The sequence below is a fragment of the Alligator mississippiensis genome, chromosome 3, assembly GCF_030867095.1.
Source record: "Alligator mississippiensis isolate rAllMis1 chromosome 3, rAllMis1, whole genome shotgun sequence".
In the NCBI taxonomy this organism is placed as follows: Eukaryota; Metazoa; Chordata; order Crocodylia; family Alligatoridae; genus Alligator; species Alligator mississippiensis.
The window spans coordinates 279,230,627-279,250,207 of NC_081826.1; the positions used below are offsets into that span (position 1 = coordinate 279,230,627).

At 42.7% G+C, this 19,581-nt stretch overlaps 1 protein-coding gene across 9 annotated transcripts in view; it reads left to right on the forward strand.

Moving 5' to 3' along the window:
• NADK2 (NAD kinase 2, mitochondrial) overlaps nt 1–19,581 on the forward strand; it is an 88,227-nt gene that overhangs the window by 40,915 nt on the left and 27,731 nt on the right. For 2 of the 9 annotated variants that reach the window (XM_059725223.1, XM_059725221.1), the window contains exons 6-11: nt 332–468; nt 6,309–6,411; nt 9,191–9,334; nt 10,785–10,840; nt 10,929–10,982; nt 12,693–12,816. In XM_059725223.1, coding sequence (XP_059581206.1) covers nt 332–468; nt 6,309–6,411; nt 9,191–9,334; nt 10,785–10,840; nt 10,929–10,982; nt 12,693–12,816 — 618 coding nt within the window. Of the gene's footprint in view, nt 1–331; nt 469–6,308; nt 6,416–9,167; nt 9,335–10,784; nt 10,841–10,928; nt 10,983–12,692; nt 12,817–15,373; nt 15,419–18,902; nt 18,969–19,581 lie in introns of all 9 variants that reach the window. The other 7 variants (XR_009461157.1, XR_009461158.1, XM_059725226.1 and 4 more) reach the window with 7 other exon arrangements.

Below are 19,581 nucleotides of genomic sequence, written 5' to 3' on the forward strand. Positions count from 1 at the left end.
TAGAGGATCTCCTAAAAAGGTCAAACTTTTTTTTTTTAAATCAGCAGCTAATAATGCAAACAACTAGGTAGAATTAACTTAATTTAAGTAGTTTGAACTAATGGGTGAGATAGTAGAAATTGAATTAAGATGTTTTTGCAAGTCTGTTTGACGCTTTGAGAGCGATTTATATTAAGAAACTCTCTTGTGTCTACACAATCTGGTGAAGCTAAGCCACCATCCAATGAAAGTGTCAACTGCTTATGCTATAACCCATCTCTTTTCTTTTTTGATTGATTGATTGATTTTATTTTATTTATTTATTTATTATTATTGTTATTATACTTCTAAGGTGGCAGTGGCGGCAGAGAATCAGATTGTATCTTGAAGGAACTGGTATTAATCCTACTCCTGTAGATCTGCATGAACAACAGTTAAGCCAGGAGCAGCACAGCTGGGCCCACATTAATGGCAGATTCCAGGATCAAAGTAAGTTGAAGATGACATTGTGAACGTAAACAACAAAACCTGGCATCTGATAAATCAAAATGGCCAGTTGGTTGTACAGTGTTTTGATGCAGATATAACTAATCTGATCTTGCAGAATTATCTAAGGTAATAGTGCATGCAGTATTCTCCAGTTCTTAGCAGGGTGACTTAAATTCTCCCAGAGAGATGGTCCTTATGCTTAGGACCTGACTTGTAAGCTCTTCAGAAGGGAACCTGTCCTCAGTTGGTTAGGTTTATACCTGATGTAGCAGGCTCAGGAATGTCCTGGGGTGGTCTTTTGCCCCCTGAAAGTTTAGCCTAACCACTTTTTTGGCAGTTACAACTCAAAAAGACAGACTATCTTAAATTCCCAGTATTTGTGTAGTCTGTGGTTAGCTAACGGTATGCTAACTCACACAATGTCATTAAAATTCTGAAAAATTTAACAGACTTGAAAGTCTGCATTTTACCTTGCAGTTAAACTGCAAGAATGTTGTGTCTGCAGGGGAAACTGGGAAGAGATTGATCAACACCTTAAGCTGATAGATATGAAGAGGCCATAAGATTTTATGTAAAGTGTTTCAAAACTAGACACTACCCTTTAGGTATAACAATGTTCTGCAAGAATTTTTTCAAATGAAACGTTTAAACTAATTGTACCTGGTCTAATTCACATTTTGAAAAGAATTTGTCAGTTTTATAAAACAGAGGTATGATTTAAATAACTTGGCGAATGGGAGCAACCATTTTTGGTGTAAAAAGTGTCTCACAAAATGGAACTAGAAATAATCTTTACTTTTGAACAGGCCATTGCTATTATACACTTACCACCAGCATCTGAAGGAGAAACAGAAGTGTGAACACAGTGAGAACTTTAGATGTTGAAGCATTGAAGAGTCGGGTACTCCTACAGAATCAGCCAAAATCTGTGTAGTTCCTGATAGTTTTAGGTTTTTGACCAACCTCATGTGACAATTTTATGTTAAAATGTTAATTCAGCAGCAGAGTTGGTACTGTGATCTACTGTCAACCTGGTGGCACCTGGGATCTGCTAAAATATCAAGAAAATAGCCCCACGGGAGAGTTTGGAACTCACTTGGAAGGTTTCTTACCGCTCTGTCCCCAGGAAATCAAACTTTACAGCAGTGGATGCTTCTCTCTTTGCATGGCTGGGTAGAACATTACTGGACAATGTACAGGGGCAGAATAGAAATAATCAAAAAGCAGTAAATTAAATCATGTAAGGAATAAAATGAGGTAGAGTGAACTTTCTAAATACTTTTACAGTATTATTACACCCTTATTTGTGGCATTGTGATCAGTTTTGGTTACCTCATCTGAAAAGTGATATAAAACAGTTGGAAGGGGTTCAAGAAGCAGGAGGGAGGTACAGGAAAAGAATGAGACATAGTGTGCTTAATTAATAATAAAGATACTTTAAAAACTTTGGAAATGAAATTAATGCCTTCATGCTTTTAGCAAGGCTTTGGACACTGTCTCTCACATGACATCCTCATTAATAAACTAAAGAAATGCAGATTAGGTGAAAAAAAATTGTTTGGATCATCATGTTCAATTAGCAGTCATCAATGGCTTGATTCCTTGTCTCAACCAGATAGAGTGCGATTCCCCAGGGATCTATTCTGGGTTTTAGTAGTATTTAACATCTTCAGTAATAATTACTTAGAGAGGTTGTGGAATCTCCATCCTTGGAGGCTTTTAAGATCTAGCTAAACAAAGTCTTGGCTGGGATTATATACTTAGGGATGACCCTGCTTTGAGCAGGGGGTTGAACTAGATGACCTGCGGAGATCCCTTCTAATCCTAATTTTCTATGATTTGGACAATGGGATTGTGTGCATGCCTAGCAAATTGCAGGTTGCATTAATGGCGACGCATAGTGACGTGCACCCCCTGTCAAGCCACGTTCCCTGTTTAGGTGATAGGCGGGGGGGCAGGCAGGAGTGCCAGTGGGGGGCATGCGCCCCCCCCCCCCGGGTGAGTGCCAGCTGGGGAGCGGGGCTGCCAGCAGAAGCCACCAGAAATGGCATGGCCACCTTCTGATGAGCGAGATCAGCTGCAGGAGGATGCGTGCGCCGCCGCCCCCCCTCCCCTCCCGTCCCCCCCAATCAGCGCAACTGGCTGCCAGGGGACCAGCAGAAGTGATTCTTCAGTGCTGTTTGGCATTGGGGAGGCCTTACGTGGACTACTGTGTACAGTTTTGGGCTTCATACTTCAAGAAAGATATGGACAGATTGGAAAGATTCCATTAGAGAGCAACAAAAATGATTAAAGACATGGGAAGCGTGATTTATGCAGAAAGGCTGAAAGAACTAGCATTATTTAGTTTGGCACAAAGAAGATGGGGTGGGGGGTGTGGAGGGGGATTTGAGAGGAGTTTATTAAGAGGAAGCAAAGGAGCTTTACTCTGTAGCTGTAGAGGACAGGACTAAGAGCAATGGCTTCAAACTGCAGCAGAAGAAATGTAGGTTCTAGATTAGGAATGGGTTTCTGGCCATGAGCGCGGTTAAGCATTGGAATAAGCTGCCTAAAGAAGTTACATCCCTGGAAACTTTCAAGACCACATTAAACCGACATTTGGCTAGGACAGTTTAGTTGGGGATGTGCCTGTCTTAAGCCATGGGCTGGACTAGATAAATTTGTGAGACTCAATCCAGCCCTACTTTCTTATGTTCCAGGGCATAAAGCCACTTTCCAACCAGCAGAGATTGGGAAGAACTAGGGCTGCGCGAGGCTTCGGATCCGGAGAAGCTACAGATGCTTTGGGGTCCAAAGCAGCATGTCCAGGTCGAAGCCCTGGCCTCGTTAGGCTTCCCAAAGCGGTTCAGAGCCTCTGAAGAGCTTCGGAGCCGCCTTGGAAATCCAGCCATAGGGTATAACAGGGAAAAATAAAATATGTGTTTGGATGAAATTTTCAGGGGTGGTAGACTCTGCAGAGAGCATGAAGCCTGCCAAGTTTCAAGAAGATCAGTGCAGGGGGTTGGGGGGAACTGCACCCCAAATTCTTGAAAGGAAAACTGTCACATTTATGTGTTACAACACGGGGGTGAAAACTGCAGGTGTGGTAGCTCTTGCTGAGGCCACAAAGCCTGCCAAGTTTCAAGAAGATCAGTGCAGGAGTTTGGGGGGAATTGCCTCTCAAGCTGTGAACAAGCAAAACTTGTGCCATGGATGACACTGTGTGTATTTAAGGTGCAGCGGGGTGACACCTGCAGGGATGGTGGCCCCTGCTGTGGCCATGATGCCTTTCAGCTGTTGAGGAGATGGATGCAGCGGGGTTTTGGGGCCCTGCACCCCTAGTTGCTGATGGGCAAAACTCATGCCATAGTTTCATAGTTGTTAGGGTTGGAAGGACCTGAGCAGATCATCAAGTCTGACCCCCCTGCCATGGCAGGAAAGAGTACTGCGGTCAAACGACCCCGGCAAGGTGTTCATCCAGCCTCCTTTTAAAGACCCCCAAGGTAGAAGCCAGCACCACCTCCCTTCGAAGTTCGTTCTCCATGGGTGCTTGTGGGACTGACTGTCTCTGTCTTGGGGTGTGGGAGACACTACTGCAGGCCCGGTTGCTAAGCTACTGTGTTACCAGTTACCAATCAGTCATGATTCACTCAATATACAGGACCTAGCTAATGTAGCCAGTTAATTGCCATCAATTAGCACCTACAAAACCAGGCTTAAGTAGAGGAAAGAATCAATACAATCAACTGTCCCAAGACAGACAGTCAGTCCCACAAGCACCCATGGCACGAGTTTTGTCTGTCAGCAGCTAGGGGTGCAGGGCCCCAGAACCCCACTGCACCCATCTCCTCGACAGGTAGCAGGCGTAGTGGCCGCATCAGGGGCCACCACCCCTGCAGCTTTCACCCCACTGCGCCTTAACAAATGCAGGGTCACCCATGGCACAAATTTTGCTTGTCCACAGCTTGAGGTGCAGTTCCCCACTCCCTCCCCCACCCCCAAACCCCTGCACTGTTCTTCTTGAAACTTGGCAGGCTTTGTGGCCTCAGCAAGAGCTACCACACCTGCAGTTTTGACCCCCTCCTCCCCCCTGTGGTGGCTCCGAAGCTTCAGAGCTGGATCGAGGCGGAAACCCGGTCTGGAGCTTCGGATGGGATCGCTGCCATCCGAAATGGCTAGTTCCAAAGCTGGATCAGATCGCTGCCGACTCGCACAGGCCTAGGAAGAACCTTTTCTTGTTTGCTTGTATACGATCTAGAACTTCTTGCAACATACTCTCATAATCATTACCAGGATTCTTGTTTTCCCTGATTAAAAAAAATTGCAAATTCTCTGATTAGATCCCCAAAATTTGGGGTGCATGCACAGGTATGCACACACATGCATGCATGCACAGTTGAACACTGTTTCCTTGATACATTTACAATTTTAAACAGTTTGGAAGCCTACCAGTGCCTTGGTTACTATAATAAAATAAATTCTAAATGCCTATAAATTTTGGTATTTGATTTTGGGTTTTTATCATAGAAAATCGGAGCTCCCCGTGCCCCACCAGCCCTGCCGGAGGAGGCCCCCAGCTGCCAAGGCAAGGGGGCCAGGGACCCAAGTCCATAGCTCCCTGCCCCCCACAGCAGTGCCCGAGCCCTGGCTGTCACCTGCAGGAGGCGGGTACAGCTCCTCGCTGCTACACACTCTCCTGGCGGGGTAGGGGGAACCCATGCCCCCCAGACCTACGTATAGGGTGGACATGGGCTGCCCACCCTGCTGCCCTCCACCAGGGTCTTGACAGCCCAGTGGGTCAGACCCAACACTGTAGGACAGAGCAGGGCTGTGCAGGGGAAGCTCTTTGCCACTACAAGTACCATGCTGCCATGGCGAAGCATCCCTGTCTGTGTGCAGCAGCAGCAAGGGGCACAACCTCACGCTGCTACTCTGGGCAGGAGCCGCATCGCCAGGGTGACACAGCTCGCAGGGGCAAGGAGCTTCCTCGCGGGGGCCCTGCTCTGCCCTGCAGTGCCAAGTCTTGCCCACTGGGCTATGAAGGCTTCCGGGGAAGGCAGCAGGGCAAGGAGCCTGAGCCCACAGTGGCCAGCCCACCCACACCCTGAGCACAGGTCTGGGACGGCACAGGTCCCTCTCTTCCCCTAGGAATGCTCACAGCGGTGGGGAGCTGGTCCCACCGTCCTTGCCCCCCAGACAAGCTGCCTGCAGCCTCATTCCGCTCCCCCCCCCCCGGGCCCTGTGGCTGCACATTCCAGCCCCGGGCCCACTACCTAGGCTGCCTTGCGGCATGAGGACCTGGTGCCCCTTGCCTGACTGCCACCCCCTTGCAGGCTGGAACTCTGCCAGACTGCAGAGAACTCTTTGCAAAAGCACAAAATTTGCCGGTTTCTCTGTTAAAATTAAAAAATCCACATTTTCTTCTGGTAGAGGAGGAAATCCTTATTTTTCTCCTTTTTCCCGTGGGAAATGGAAAACCTGGATCCCTGATCATTACTATTAATGCCAGGAAAGTGGGCTGTATGTATGATGACTGTGGATACATATAGCTTTATCTGCATGGGCAGAGTGATACTGGTCTACTCAAGCACAAATTTCACCACGATGGGCTGCTGAAAAAAGTTTAGTATCACATTTTCACGCACCTCAAATTTAAATGCTCAAACTGTTTTTCACACCGTCCAAGAGACATATTTGGATAGTGAAAGATTTTAAGAAAATCAAATATCCAGGAGCAAAAGTTTAAGAATGCAAATATATGTAGCTGAATGAAGTTGGTTACTTTTTGTTATGACTAACTAATTGTTTTGCAAATTTAGTTTTTAGAAAGAGATTCATCAGTAGAACTAATGTTCTAGCAGCTATTATTTGTTCATTATCTGCAGGATCAGAGATTTCTGGGCCACATCTTTTGCCTGTGAGAGCACTAAATGAAGTATTTATTGGAGAATCTCTATCATCCAGGTATGTTGAATTTGTGCATGATTAAACTACACGGACTGGCACTTTAAACAAAAAATTAAAGTATACTTTTTTGAAGATTTCACAAGTAATCAGTATTGATATGCTTTTGCTGTCACATTTCTCTTTAGTCCATGAATATTTCATAGTGATCAGGTTTCTCGTGTACCAAGTATGTATTTACCAGATCTGATCAGACAGACAGTTGAGTGACGTGAATTTAATCTTGATTTCTTCTATTACTCTGGCTATTCTTTTGGCATCTGTTCTTCTCCCTATGCCTGAGGGGTGCACACAGGGCTTCATCCTCTATCCCTCCCTAGCTTTACACCCTTGCGTTGGGTGGTGTAATAGACTCACATGGCTTGAGCTGCTGTTTATGCTGGCTTTCTGATCTACCTGTCTGTTCCTAACATGTGTCCAGTCCTACATTGCCTTCTGAATGTCTTGCCATAAGTTTGAGATGGCCAAAACTGAACTCCTGATGATTTATCTTTCTTTCCTCTGTCTCCATCAGAGATGGTTTCCCCTGTCCATTAGAGAATGTCTGACACTTTACTCTCCTTCTTCTACATAACCCATCTGTATCAAATCTTGGAACTACTTTTTCTAGGAAACCACTGAGGTGATCCTTTTTGTACTCCTAAACATCTGTCTGTGATACCAATCAATTTATCATGGCAAGGCTGGGTGATATGGGCAAAATTGTGTGCGCGCTTGCGGGGGTGAAATTAAAATATAATCACAAATCAGGACCTGGCCAGTTACCACTTTTATTTGTATGTTATGTCCCATTCCCCTTACTTCCTCTCTCTGTTTTTACCTTTAGAGTGTAACTTCTTCTTGTGTTTGTACAGTGCCTGGGACATTGTGGGTGCTGCTGGAAACATATAAATGTTCCATGAGCGCTTAATCTTCCATCTGGACTGCAACTTCAGACTGGCAGAAGGAACTAGTCTCAAAGCATGATGTACCTTTTTGCTTTCTACAAGTTCAGGCATACTTCTACCCAAGATGCTAAGTTTCCCTGTCGCATTCTCTGTTCAGTCTTGAAACATACAGTCGCTCATGGGCATATGCCAATACTTCTCCATCTTCTCCAGTTACTTTTGAGCATTGGATGTATATTATAACATAATGCTCTTTGGTTCCATTTTATTCCACAAGCACTGTTAGACATTCTACCTTTAGGAACATGTCCTGGAACAAGGATTCTTATAGCAAAGAATGTGTGAGTTGACAGTCTTCTGTATAATATACTGTGACACTGTTATCAATTATACTGATATGTATGCAGTGCTTTGAAAACTAAATTCTGATAGTAGAGGGACAAGTATTTTATAACCTCTGCGAGAAGAAAAATATATGAGTGCTTGCTTAATGTTTGGCCCAGGAGAAGGAGAAAATCTAGTTGGTAGAACCCTTAGAGATCCCTTCAGGATCTGTTTCAGTGGGTCAGTAAAGAAATGAGTAAGGGTATGAGAATAGCTGTCTCTATTGCAAACTTGCTCCCAGAGGGTGCAAGTCCTATTGCTTTGACAGATTGGTCTATTTTATTTGTGCCCCGTTTCACATGTTTTCAGTTAGTTCCGTTCTTTTGTGTTGAACTCTTTTAAAAATTGGCCCATACAGAGCTCTAGGTTCAAACACACAAAGTAAACCATTAAGACCAATGTTCAAGAGGAATATTCCTCCCAATCTATTCAGACCAACTTCATCACTTTTTTAAAGCAGCCTGTTCATTCAACAGTTCTAAGAATAATGCACGTTCTGGAATGTAACTCAGATGATGGCAAAGAACGTTCTCTCAATGTGACTGTTATTTATCTGGAGGCTTTATCATGTGGCTAGATAGGACTTTGCAACTAGTACTACTTCATTTCAGAAACTCTAGCCTATATATGTTTCGTTGGAAGTTTGAGACTTTGGAAGTAGTTTCCTAGACATAAAATAGACAAAAGGATATACCAAGGTATGAATAAAATTGCACTGAAACCTGGCCACTTCCCAAGATTTAAACCTAAGAAGAGAGTACCACATTCACTGTTTAGGAGGAACTTGTATTGACGAGCAAACCCTGCTAATCACAATTCAGCCAAGCTATTTGTGAAGAAACCAGCTGGATTTGTAGCTATTGAAGTAATCAAGAATTCAACTTGAAGCACTGCTATTACTTACTGATAAGGAAATGCCCACCACCTAATGTTTCCTGATGTAATTTTATGAGACCAATAATCAACATAAGCACAGTTTATGCCATTATTCAACAGCGATACAAAGCAGGTAATATATATGTAATTCCATTTCTGAAAATGCAGCCAACCCTGCTCTGCTCAGAATTGTCATCGTATATGAACTACAAAGTCCCTTGCACAGAATACAATATAAAAGGCATCAGCAGAAAAGCTGTCATGTTGAAATAAGGAAAAATCCTGGTAACTTCAAAATCCTAAGTTAAAACACCAGATGGAAACAGTTGTAGTTGAACCTTGAATTCAAACTCAACATTGTGTGAACTGGACAATTCTGTCAGGCTTCTAAGAGTTCAACCCTGATTTCTTACAGTTAAAACATAATGTTGAAATTATTTTTATCCTAGCAATGTAGATTGCTCTCTCATGGCAATTTCTTTTGCACAAATCCAATGTAGCCACAATTTCTTAACATGCCTACAGATCAGAAATATACTGTACAAAAATCTGTAGTGAAGTTATCCATATTTGAATTTGGCCCTTCTAAATTTTTACATGCCTGATAAGGCTGTGTGTTCTGTCTTATTCAGGGTGAACTATAAGTCCTGCAAACCCAGTTTTAAATTCTCGCTTCATAGGGCCTCCTACTATGAGATATCTGTTGATGATGGTCCATGGGAAAAACAGAAGAGTTCAGGGCTCAATGTCTGCACTGGAACTGGATCAAAAGCTTGGTAAGTTTTTGATAATGAAGTAGGGATTTTGGAACAAATGATCTGAAATTTTTAAAACTATTCTTCATTGTATTTCATTGATGCAGCTAATAATCCAGCTTCTTTTGGGTTGTGAATTGCCAGAGCGTGAGCATTCTCTCTGAGCAATAACTGATGAAGAATTTAAAAAAAATCTGCATGTCCAATGTATGCTGAAGGACCTTGCCCCATACCATTGCCCGTCTCCCCTCTTTGTTCTTCTCAATTAAAAAGGTGTTGTCTTTTTTGCTGTAGGACTCCTATTTAAAATTAATAAGACTTGTCTGCACAAAATTTACTCTGGTTTAATATATTGTATGAGTTTTAATGTAATTTAAAACCAAAGCAACTTCTGCATGAAGGCAGAACTAAGTATAACTTTTATTTTCCTAAAGTCTTAAAGAACTACATGGACTATGCATGAGCATCTTGTATTTAGACAAGCTGCTCTGTTTGTTTGATAGTGTGTCTAGCAAGACTTTAAATTCTGTAGCAAACTCAGATGAACTTAAGAGTTTGAAATATATAAATAAAATGTTTAGGTATGTTCTAATATTTATTTCAATTTCTATTACTTATATATGTTTTGGTCTTTATTTTGCTGCAGACATTGGTATTAAAACTGCTTAACTTTTACTATAGAAGCTATTGGGGATGAAACCAGAGGATTAGTAACTTAAAAGGGAACTGTTGTAGTGAAGTAGTCACTTAACAATGAATGTATCAAACTTAAAAACCCACTTAAGATTAGTGGGGCAGGTCATATAAGGGTTTCTGCATACTGGGGAAAAAAATACTGCGCAGGTTTGTACTATCTCACATTTTAGTAGACATCTTTTACAATACTTAACATTAGCAGCAATTATGAGTGCAATTCTGAATTGAAAAGATGAGCATGTGAGTAGGATATTTGGGTACCCAAGGAATTTTAAAGCTATTCAAGTATAAATTCAAGGCCATTCTAATAAAGTCTTTTTGCACTGTCAGAATAGTGTAAAGAAGTGTTTTTTTTAGGTGACTGTTGGGTCCAATAAGTAACTGTAAGAGAGGAAATGGAGGGGTGGGGAGAGCGCAACAGAGATAAAGGTCCAATTTGTGTATAACTTGCAGGTATAGAGGTGAATTTTCATTTGGACTTCATAATAATTAGGATCAACGCTTGCAAGGTGGGTCTGCATGTGGTGACAAAGGCAGAATCAAGACTATCTGGGTGACTTCACTTCAGTTGTGGATTATTAGGCTTTTCAAATGAGGTGATTTTTTTTAATCCCGAAGTAGTCTTGCACACTTGTTCTAAGGCATTTTCTGGGAAGGTTAACTTGTACCCTCAGCCTTGATTCCATTTTGATCTTTTTTTTCTTTGTATCTATGCAAGAGGCTTTTTTCTTGGGATGTTTTGTTTATCACACAGTATTCTTACTTCTCTGTTTAGGTCCTATAATATTAACAAGGTAGCAAACCAAGCTGTTGAAGAGATCCTTAAAATTGGTGAGTGGGCAGTATGATACAGCATTGCAGGCTAGTTTTATCTGAAGATATTCATGCCTAACTGGGAATTCTTTCTCTGGTTCAACAGTTAAAAAACATGGGAGTTTGAATCTTCCATTGAACAGGGAATTTATACAAAAAGGTGAGTGAAAAGAGAGATTTTTCTAGTAGTTTTATAACAACATTGAATAATCTGAATTGGTTGTAATCTGATGCTCTGTATTTGTTTCATAGTAGTGCAAAGGAGTGTTCTTTTCCTGAAGAACACTGGCTAAGCCCATTTTAATTAAATGCACTGTTTTAGATAATCTGAAATCCAGGACTTGTTATCCTTTGTGTACTAGTCACAGGCATTTCAGAGCTTAACAATTTACAGCTAATACAGTAGAACCTGGCAGGGCTGCGTGAAGCTTCGGCTGCTAATTTGATTTAGCCCGATTCAGAGATTCGGCCACTGAATCGGGAGACTCATTAATCTCTCCGAATTGGAGACTTTCAATTCAGTTCATTTCAGAGAGATTCAACGTTTCGGACATAGACACAGCTTTAAATATCTTTTCTTCATACCTCAAGGTACCAGGCAGCTCGTGAATGCTGAGATAGTGGGGCGGATGAAGCGTTCCACGGGTTCGGCAACTGGTGGCTCCTGGGTCTGGGGGGGCACCCAGGGTCCTCCCGCAGCTGATCACTTAGCCAGCAGGGCACAGGGGGAGTACTTCTGGTCTACTTCCAGGTCTACTACCAAGCATGCGGGGGGGCCCCCCCACACTCCTGTAGGACACTCCATCCGCCCCACCATCTCAGTGTTCACAAGCTGCGCCTGGTACCTCAAGGTATGTAGAAAAAACATTTAAAGCTGTGTCTGATCAAATCGCTGATTCTCCAAATTGGTATAGAATCTTCAGATTCGGATTAGGCTGAATTGAATTGGGACAACACTGATCCGAATCAGCTAATTGAATAACTGTCCCCCCGAATCAGGCCAAATCTGAATATAATATGTCCCACTTCACACCCCTAGAACCTGGCTCAGGTTTTTCACAGCCTGGTTAGTTCTCAGCAGGTTGCTCAGTTGTTTCCTGCAGCTATTACTTTAGAGTGTGCTGTGTAAATTGCACGAGTGGGGACTGCAGTAATGTGAGTCACAGGCTGCAGCACGGCCCTTTCCTCCAGGCATTTCATACGTGGCCCCCACCCTCACCCCACACGCACATACATAAGGCACCACGCCATGTTTTCCCTGGCACCATGGGCTGCCCCACTCTACTCCCTAGGATGGGAGTAGGAAGCAAAAGCTGATGGTGGTGTGGGGAGCCTAGAGACCTCTGCTGCAGCAGCAGCCAGAGATAATAGGGAGGCAGCAGATGGGGAAGAGCCTGGGGCTGCACACAAAATCTTTGTGGGCTGTGTGCAGCCCCTGAGCTGCTAGTTGGACAGCCCTGCTTTAGAGGGTACTTTTCCACTCTGCTGTAGACCAGTATCAAATCTGATCAAAGAAGTGGCATTCTTTGAATAAAAGCTGCAGTGATCCTATACCACTCTGTATTGTTTCACTGATTTATAGGCCCTTTTCTGCACAGGGGGATTGGGAACCTAATCCTGAAAACTGTTGGGTTCTGCTCTACTTTGAAAATGAATTTAAGTTGAGAATTAGTCAGTGACTAGTCAGGGGAATGTCTCTTCCTGTAAAGTTGAAAATTGTTATTTGACCTGGACACTTAACTAGCTTAAATATCAGGTATCTAGATGCAAGGTTTCGATAGTTATACATTTCCCAAGCAGAGGGGCAGTATCTCTTAAAGAATGACTAATTGCTCTGGAGAAAATGATGGTTCAATTACTATATTTACAGTAACAAATGAATATAACGACTCCCTGCTCTATAGTCCAGAAGAACCAAAGATGTTTTTCAGTATTCGAGAACCTATAGTAAACCGGGTTTTCTCAAGCAGTCGGCAGCGTGGCTTCTCTTCAAAGTAAGTATTGTTTACAGTTATTTTACTTCAAATATTCAGTGACAGAAATAGAACAGGTGTGCTTAAATCCCCTCCTGCAGGTCAGATCCAGCCCACAGCCCCATGTCATCCAGCCCACCAGGCTCCCCGTGGGTCCAGAAATTTGTCAGTGGTGGGAGAAGAGTGGCACCACTCCCCTGCCACTAACTTTCTGGATCCATGGGAAGCCCTGGGCCCTGCATGCTGGATCAGGTGTTTGAGCCCAATTTACAGGGGTGGTGCCAGGCCCCCAGGACCCAATCCCAGTGTGTTGGGGTAGGAGGAGTCAGTGCCATCCTCTCCAGGGACTAAACTCAGTGGGAGGGGGTGGTGCTGGGCCTTGCGGCCCAATCTGGGTTCATGGGGCTTAATCTGGCTTTGCCCCACTCATTTGGCCCACAGGGCCAACAGGTTGAACACCTGTGATATAGAATAAAATAAATAATCCAAAATTTGACATAAACATGCTTGATATTTCTAGTTTGCTTCCAAGTAAAATACCCAAGTCCCTCAAAACAAAGTGATGTGAAAATTTCTCACATAAGGGTCTTTGTTCATACATCATGTTGCACTTTGACAGAATAAATGAGCTCTTTGTACTTTTTATGGAGTACATTGAAAATGGTAAGCAAGCAAATATACATGCTTCAGCAATTCTTAAGTTAATTAGCAAGTCAAACTGTACTAAATTAAAGATGGACTACTTTGTTTTTCAAATGGCTGTCAGTTCTGATTTGAATCTATAAATCTATAGGATCTAATGATCAAATCCTCAAGTTAAGAACAAGCAATCAAATTGAAATATGAAGTTGATATCTAAAGGACTGTAGTTTTATAAAATGAAAGAATTCAAGGAGGATCCACATTCCTTTATCTTGAGAGCCCAACCTGGGTTCTAGTTAATGCAGTATATTGAGTTAACTGATGAAGAGCGTAGGTGTTTGCCATTAGGACCTAAGGCTGCTTGCAGATGTTAAACAAAAAAACCCTATGCTTTACCTGAAGAAGCAGTGTGTTACTTAGACCTAGCTCTGCAGCATCTGTATAATAGATTGGATGCTTCGGCAGGACTTTTTGGCATTTATATGTAATAGCTGATTTAATCAGCAATTAGCTCAAAGCACCAAAAAAGCCACACTAAAGCAACTGATCTATACAGATGTTGGGCTAACTGGGTTCAACTAATGCAGTGCCTTTTCTGGGCATGTACTGGGCTTGGTACAGGGGCATGCAGAGCTAAAAGCAAAGCACATTTTTGTTTTGTTTTGTTTTTTTTAACTTCTGCAAGCAGCCTAAATATCCATTCTGGTCTTAGATCTTTACCAAGAGGAGTTGCCCAGTGCAGCTGGTGAAATCCTTTGATTTCACATAAAGTACATTTCCAAGGACTTGCAGCAGCCCCACTTCACCACTTCTTCCTCAGTATCACAGTTGTTGCCAGCTGTCAAGTAACAGTTTTAATTTCACGCTGCCTTTTTTTACTTACACTTAACACACACAGTGGGTGATTCAACTATACACAACAGCAGCTTTTGAATAACATCTTGTTTTAACTCAAAAGAATCTAATTCAGTGCTAGGTTAGCATTTGCTTCAGGACATTGGTATACCAGGTGGATCTGGTGCCCATTACCTCAGCCAGACAGCTTACAATCTTCCAGGTATAAATACCCATCAAATATGTTGTTTTTGGTATTTGGAAGATCACCTAATGATCACCTTTCATTACGTATTAATGAAAAATTAGAAGAAAAAAGATGGCTTCCTTTCCAAAAACTTGGGTGTGGGGGTTAGACATTACTCTTTGTAATTTCTTGGGATCTCTAACTCATGTAGTTTTATCTGGAGCCAGATGGCAGAGGTTTGGTTGATGGGAGCAGCTCATGTCTTTGCTGGTTGCATCGTGCTGATGCTGACCTATACTTGAGGTCTCAACTTCTTTAGCTCTTCCTCCTTAGCCCATCAAGGGAAAAGAGGGACATATACAGTAAGCTGTTGTTAATGGAATAGGAGAAAGAACTGGGGTTTTTTGCTTTTTTTTTGTTTGTTTTTTCCTGCAGCCTTTTCTTTTTACCTGGGTCACTTTGCATTTTGTTCTGGGACCAGTTTTCTCACAGGGATTATCTTTATGCCTTAGGTCACAGTGGGAAGGTTCATTGCTGAATGATCCTTCCTCTTGCAAAACCAGCATGATTAACTGAAGGTCAGGTGATCTTCCAAATACCAAAAACAACATATTTGATGGGTGTTTATACCCGGAAGATTGTCAGCTGTCTGGCTGAGGTAATGGGTACCAGATCCACAACTGTCAAAATCGTATCTAATGAACTTGACATCATGGTTGATGAGCAAGTCAGAGTTGTTAGATGTATCCTGTAGCTCCAAGAAAGTTGTTTCAAATTGGAAGAAAGTGAGGACTAGCCTGCATCAGCCAGGTCCTCCTTTCCAAAAGTCTGAGGTGGAGGAAGCCCTATGATTGCTGAAGTACACAAAAGTGTTCAGACAGGTAAAAAAGCTTGACTTTTTTTTTTTTATTCCAGAGCAACTTATGAATGTTGTTTGTGAGAAATGAATGCTTCTCACAGGTAGGAAATAGGTTTTGAAATATGCTGACAAGGACTCTTACATTATCTGCATTATCTGCTGGACAGAAAAGATATGCAGAGAGAGGAAATATCAGGGACAAGTAGACCCTGGGCATAAGTAGGCAGAAATGTATGTACTTTGGTTACATCAGGCATAGAAATGGAAGTACTCTCAGGGCTAAGTTATGGAAGGAAGTAATCCAGTGAGGTGATATTTATGTGATATGCAGATCACTGAGCAGTTGGCTACTGATCATGCAAACTGGCAAATTACCTAGAAGATTTCTGAAAATGCTCTTGTGATGTCACCAATACTCAGACATGGATAAGTGATATTACCTAATTGGCACATTCTTCCCATGCATACATCTCTTTCATGACAATTACTTCAGTGTTATCAGCATTTTTAAATACTCTGGACCTTCTAGTGACAAAAAATGCAGCGCTAATATGAATTCATAACTTGTTTCCATGACTCCTGAGCAAAAAAATCACAAGCTGCTTTATATTTTATCAGAATGAATTCTACTCAGAATTAAATAATTAGGTTTCTGAAACTCAGCTTCTGACTAATGTCCATATGACATCAACAGCACAGTCTCCTTTCTCTTACAACAGTGACTGTCAGACTAAAGCTGTTTGGGACCTTATAATACCTTATGTCGTAAACTGAATAAACGTTAGTTGGCTTAGTGTCGTTTGACTTAGTGGAGTAGTCACACCTTAAGGCAAAAAACCATCTCTGATTGTCCTGCATCTGCACAGTTGTGACTTGCGCTAGAGGCTTGGTGAGTAGGGGCAGGACTGGCTCACTGCTCCTGCCAGGAAGAGCAAGTGCCCGGGAAGCAGCAGGAGACACCATGACCCTGACCCGCTTGTTGTGGGTCAGGGTCATGGAGACACCATAACCCTAATGTCGTCGTCGTTCCCCCCCCCCATATTCCCAGCCACACTTTTTTTTATCAAGCAAGAAACTGATTTGGTCTAAGTATTACTTTAACCAAAAAGATCAAGATTAATTTTTTTTGAATAGAGGGCAGTACTGTGACTTTTTTTTCTTTTTTGTTTTTTGTTGGTTTTTTTTTTTTTGCATCCTGGGATGCTGAAGGACTTTAACTTGGGTGGAATAGCTGTAGAGAGTGGCCATAGCTTAATGGAACAAGAGCAAAATTAGGCAGATTACTGATAATTAGTGCTTTAAACCACTTGAGTATTAATGTGCAGCCAATCCAGGGGTTAAGAACTCCAGAAGCTGCCTAAAATTATTGTGTAACAAGGCCTTAAGTTACAAGTGGCTTATCGTCTCATCCCCTGTGGGATCCCAGATGAGATCCTATCATGCAAGTAAGTTTTAATAGCCGTGTGATGGTCCACTTCTAGAGGATGGCCATGACACCCCCTGGAAGCTAAACTGATCTCATCCTGTCTACCCAGTCTCCCAAGGTTCCCACTTTTTCCTCACCTACTATTCTTCTTTAGATGTCCCATGTATATTTGGAAGGCTGCCCTTGGAGACTCAGAATGAGCCCTGGGTGTTCCTCTCTGTCCTCAGTCATTTATTCCTAATCCCTGTCGCGCGCGCTCTCTCAGTTGTGGCCCAAAGGCTTTACTAATGTCTGCTAATTACCTAAGGGGCATTGATTAGTAATCAGTGGTTTGATGTCTAGTTGGCAGCTTGTATCAAATGGAGTGCCCCAGGGGTTGGTCCTACGGCTAGTTTTGTTCAATTTCTTCATCAACGGTCTGGAAGATGAGATGGAGCGCACCCTCAGCAAGTTTATGGATGACACCAAGCTGGGGGGAGTAGCAGATACACTGGAGGGTAGGGCTAGGATTCAGAGAGACCTCAACAAACTGGAGGATTGGGCCAAAGGAAATCTCATGAAGTTCAACAAGGACAAGTTGCAAGTCCTGCATTTAGAACAGAACAATCCCAGGCACCAGTAGTGTTTGGAGTCGTGTTCAGTTTTTGCACCCCCGCTTCAGAAAGGATGTGGATAAATTGGAGAGTGCCCAGCAGACGGCAAAGAAAATGGTGAGGGGGCTGGGGGATGTGACTTCCTAGGGGAGACTGAGGAAACCGGGCTTACTTAATCTAGACGAGAAGACTGAGGGGGGATTTAATATCAGCCTTCAACTACCTGAAGGGGGGTTCCAAAGAGGATGGAGCTGGACTGTTCTCAGTGGTGGCAGATGACAGAACAAGGAGCAGTGGTCTCAAGTTGCAGCAAGCGAAGTTTAGGCTAGATATTAGAAAGAGCTTTCTCCTTAGGAGGGTTGTAAAACACTGGAACAGTTTACCTAGAGAGACTGTGGAATCTCCATCCTTAGAGGCTTTTAAGACCTGGGTAGACAAAGCCTTGGCTGGGACGATATAGTTGGGGATGGTCCTGCTTCAAGAACTAAATGACCTCCTGAGGTCCATCCTAACACCTGTTTTTCTATTCTTCTATAACTATGGCCTCCATCTGCTCAATAGCCGTGCCCATGCCTCTCAGGTTTTACTGCATCATTCTTCACTGGACCCTCTGGTTCTGTATTGGCTTCAGCCCTTCTTGGGCTCTAGCCCTTCCTTCCAGGCTTTCACCCTCTTGTCCTCTTCTTTATTCCTTAGGTGCTCTTCTCTGATTGACCTCAACCACTTATTTCTGATCTCTTTCTCAGTCATGACCCTACAGGCCTGTAGACCTTTGGACTTTATCCCAACTCTGGGCCCCTGGCTCGACCAGGCCTTCAGCTCCTCTCAGGCTTCAATCCCCTCTAGGCTTTAGCTATCTGGGCCCCTGGCCCTGTCAGGGCTTCAGCCTCTTCTGTTTGCTTAGAAAATGTAATGTCAGTCTTTGAAAGTTTTGTGAATTCTGACCTGGATTTGCATGTTACACTGATCTGTTATTTTTGTACATATGAGATGAAAGCCCTGCTAAACAAAAGGCTTGTGCAGATCAAGCTAGCCAGCTTCTAAAAGAGTGTGTTACTGGAGGATAATAGAACATGCTAAGTTTTATGCAATATACAGTAGAGCAGTGTTTCAAAGTAATTTTTACTGCATGTAGGTGCTCATGGGCAGGATTGGATTAAAGCAATGTTAGGGTTCTGATAACGGAACAGGAGGCCAGCTGTAAACTTGCTTCCTCACTGGTCTTGCCTCTCACATGGAGTATAAGTAACAGTGGCACCCCAATCGGTGATATGGTGAAATGAGACCAGCCTGGTTCAAGTTTGAAGTGTGGTAGCAGGTCTGAGCAATGTTGTGGGGTGTCCATTTTTATCTAAAGCTGCACCTGACACACGCGCACGCTTAGGTCAGTTCACACTTATCAGAACTATTGTTTCAGGCTGCCTGCTGACTCAGGTAGACACATCACTGCGTCACTGGCCACATTTCAGATTTTTCCTTCAGGACTACCAGGGAGGCTGTCTTTAAGAAAAGATCAAATTCTGACAGTCTATTTCTATATACTAAACTACCCATCTTTAATGGCAGATAAACTTCTCCCAGGTTGTGAGGCAACCTGTCTGAAGAAGCATGGCACGTTTGAGGGTGCTGCAGGTAGGGGCTATAAGATTATCTTATAAACATGGCCTGTGACTCCAGGATCTCAGGCCCTACACCTAAGTCTCTTTAGTCTATGCTTGAATCTTTCCCTGCTCATTGGAGTCCCAGTGTCTGAGAGTGTGGACTCAGTCCATTAGGATTGTTTTATGGCCAGAGTGATATTTAAAAAAAAAAAAAAAAAAATCTTCAATGCCACTCACTTTCTATATGGTCTAAAGGATAAATCCCAACTGTTGGGCTCCTTTAAAAGGTAAGTTAAAAAGAAAAACATGGTAATGGCAATATACTTGTTCAGTACCAGAGGAGCTGCCTCTATAAAGGGGTACATGTTTTATGCAGCTTAAAATGATGTACTAATTTAACATGAACAGTAATCTGTTGCTACATGTATATCTACATTTTTTTTTTTAACCAGTATCCTTGCTTCCATCTAGCCAGAGAATGTTTCATGTACAATGTAGAATAAATACATTTTTCATGTTTGAAAATTGTTAGCTCTTACTAAATGGAAACATTGAAACTACTTGTGCTAATTGGTATCCTAAGATTTAGGTAGAATTGTGTTAACTTCATACAAATTACAGGATGCATAAAAGATCTTCCAATA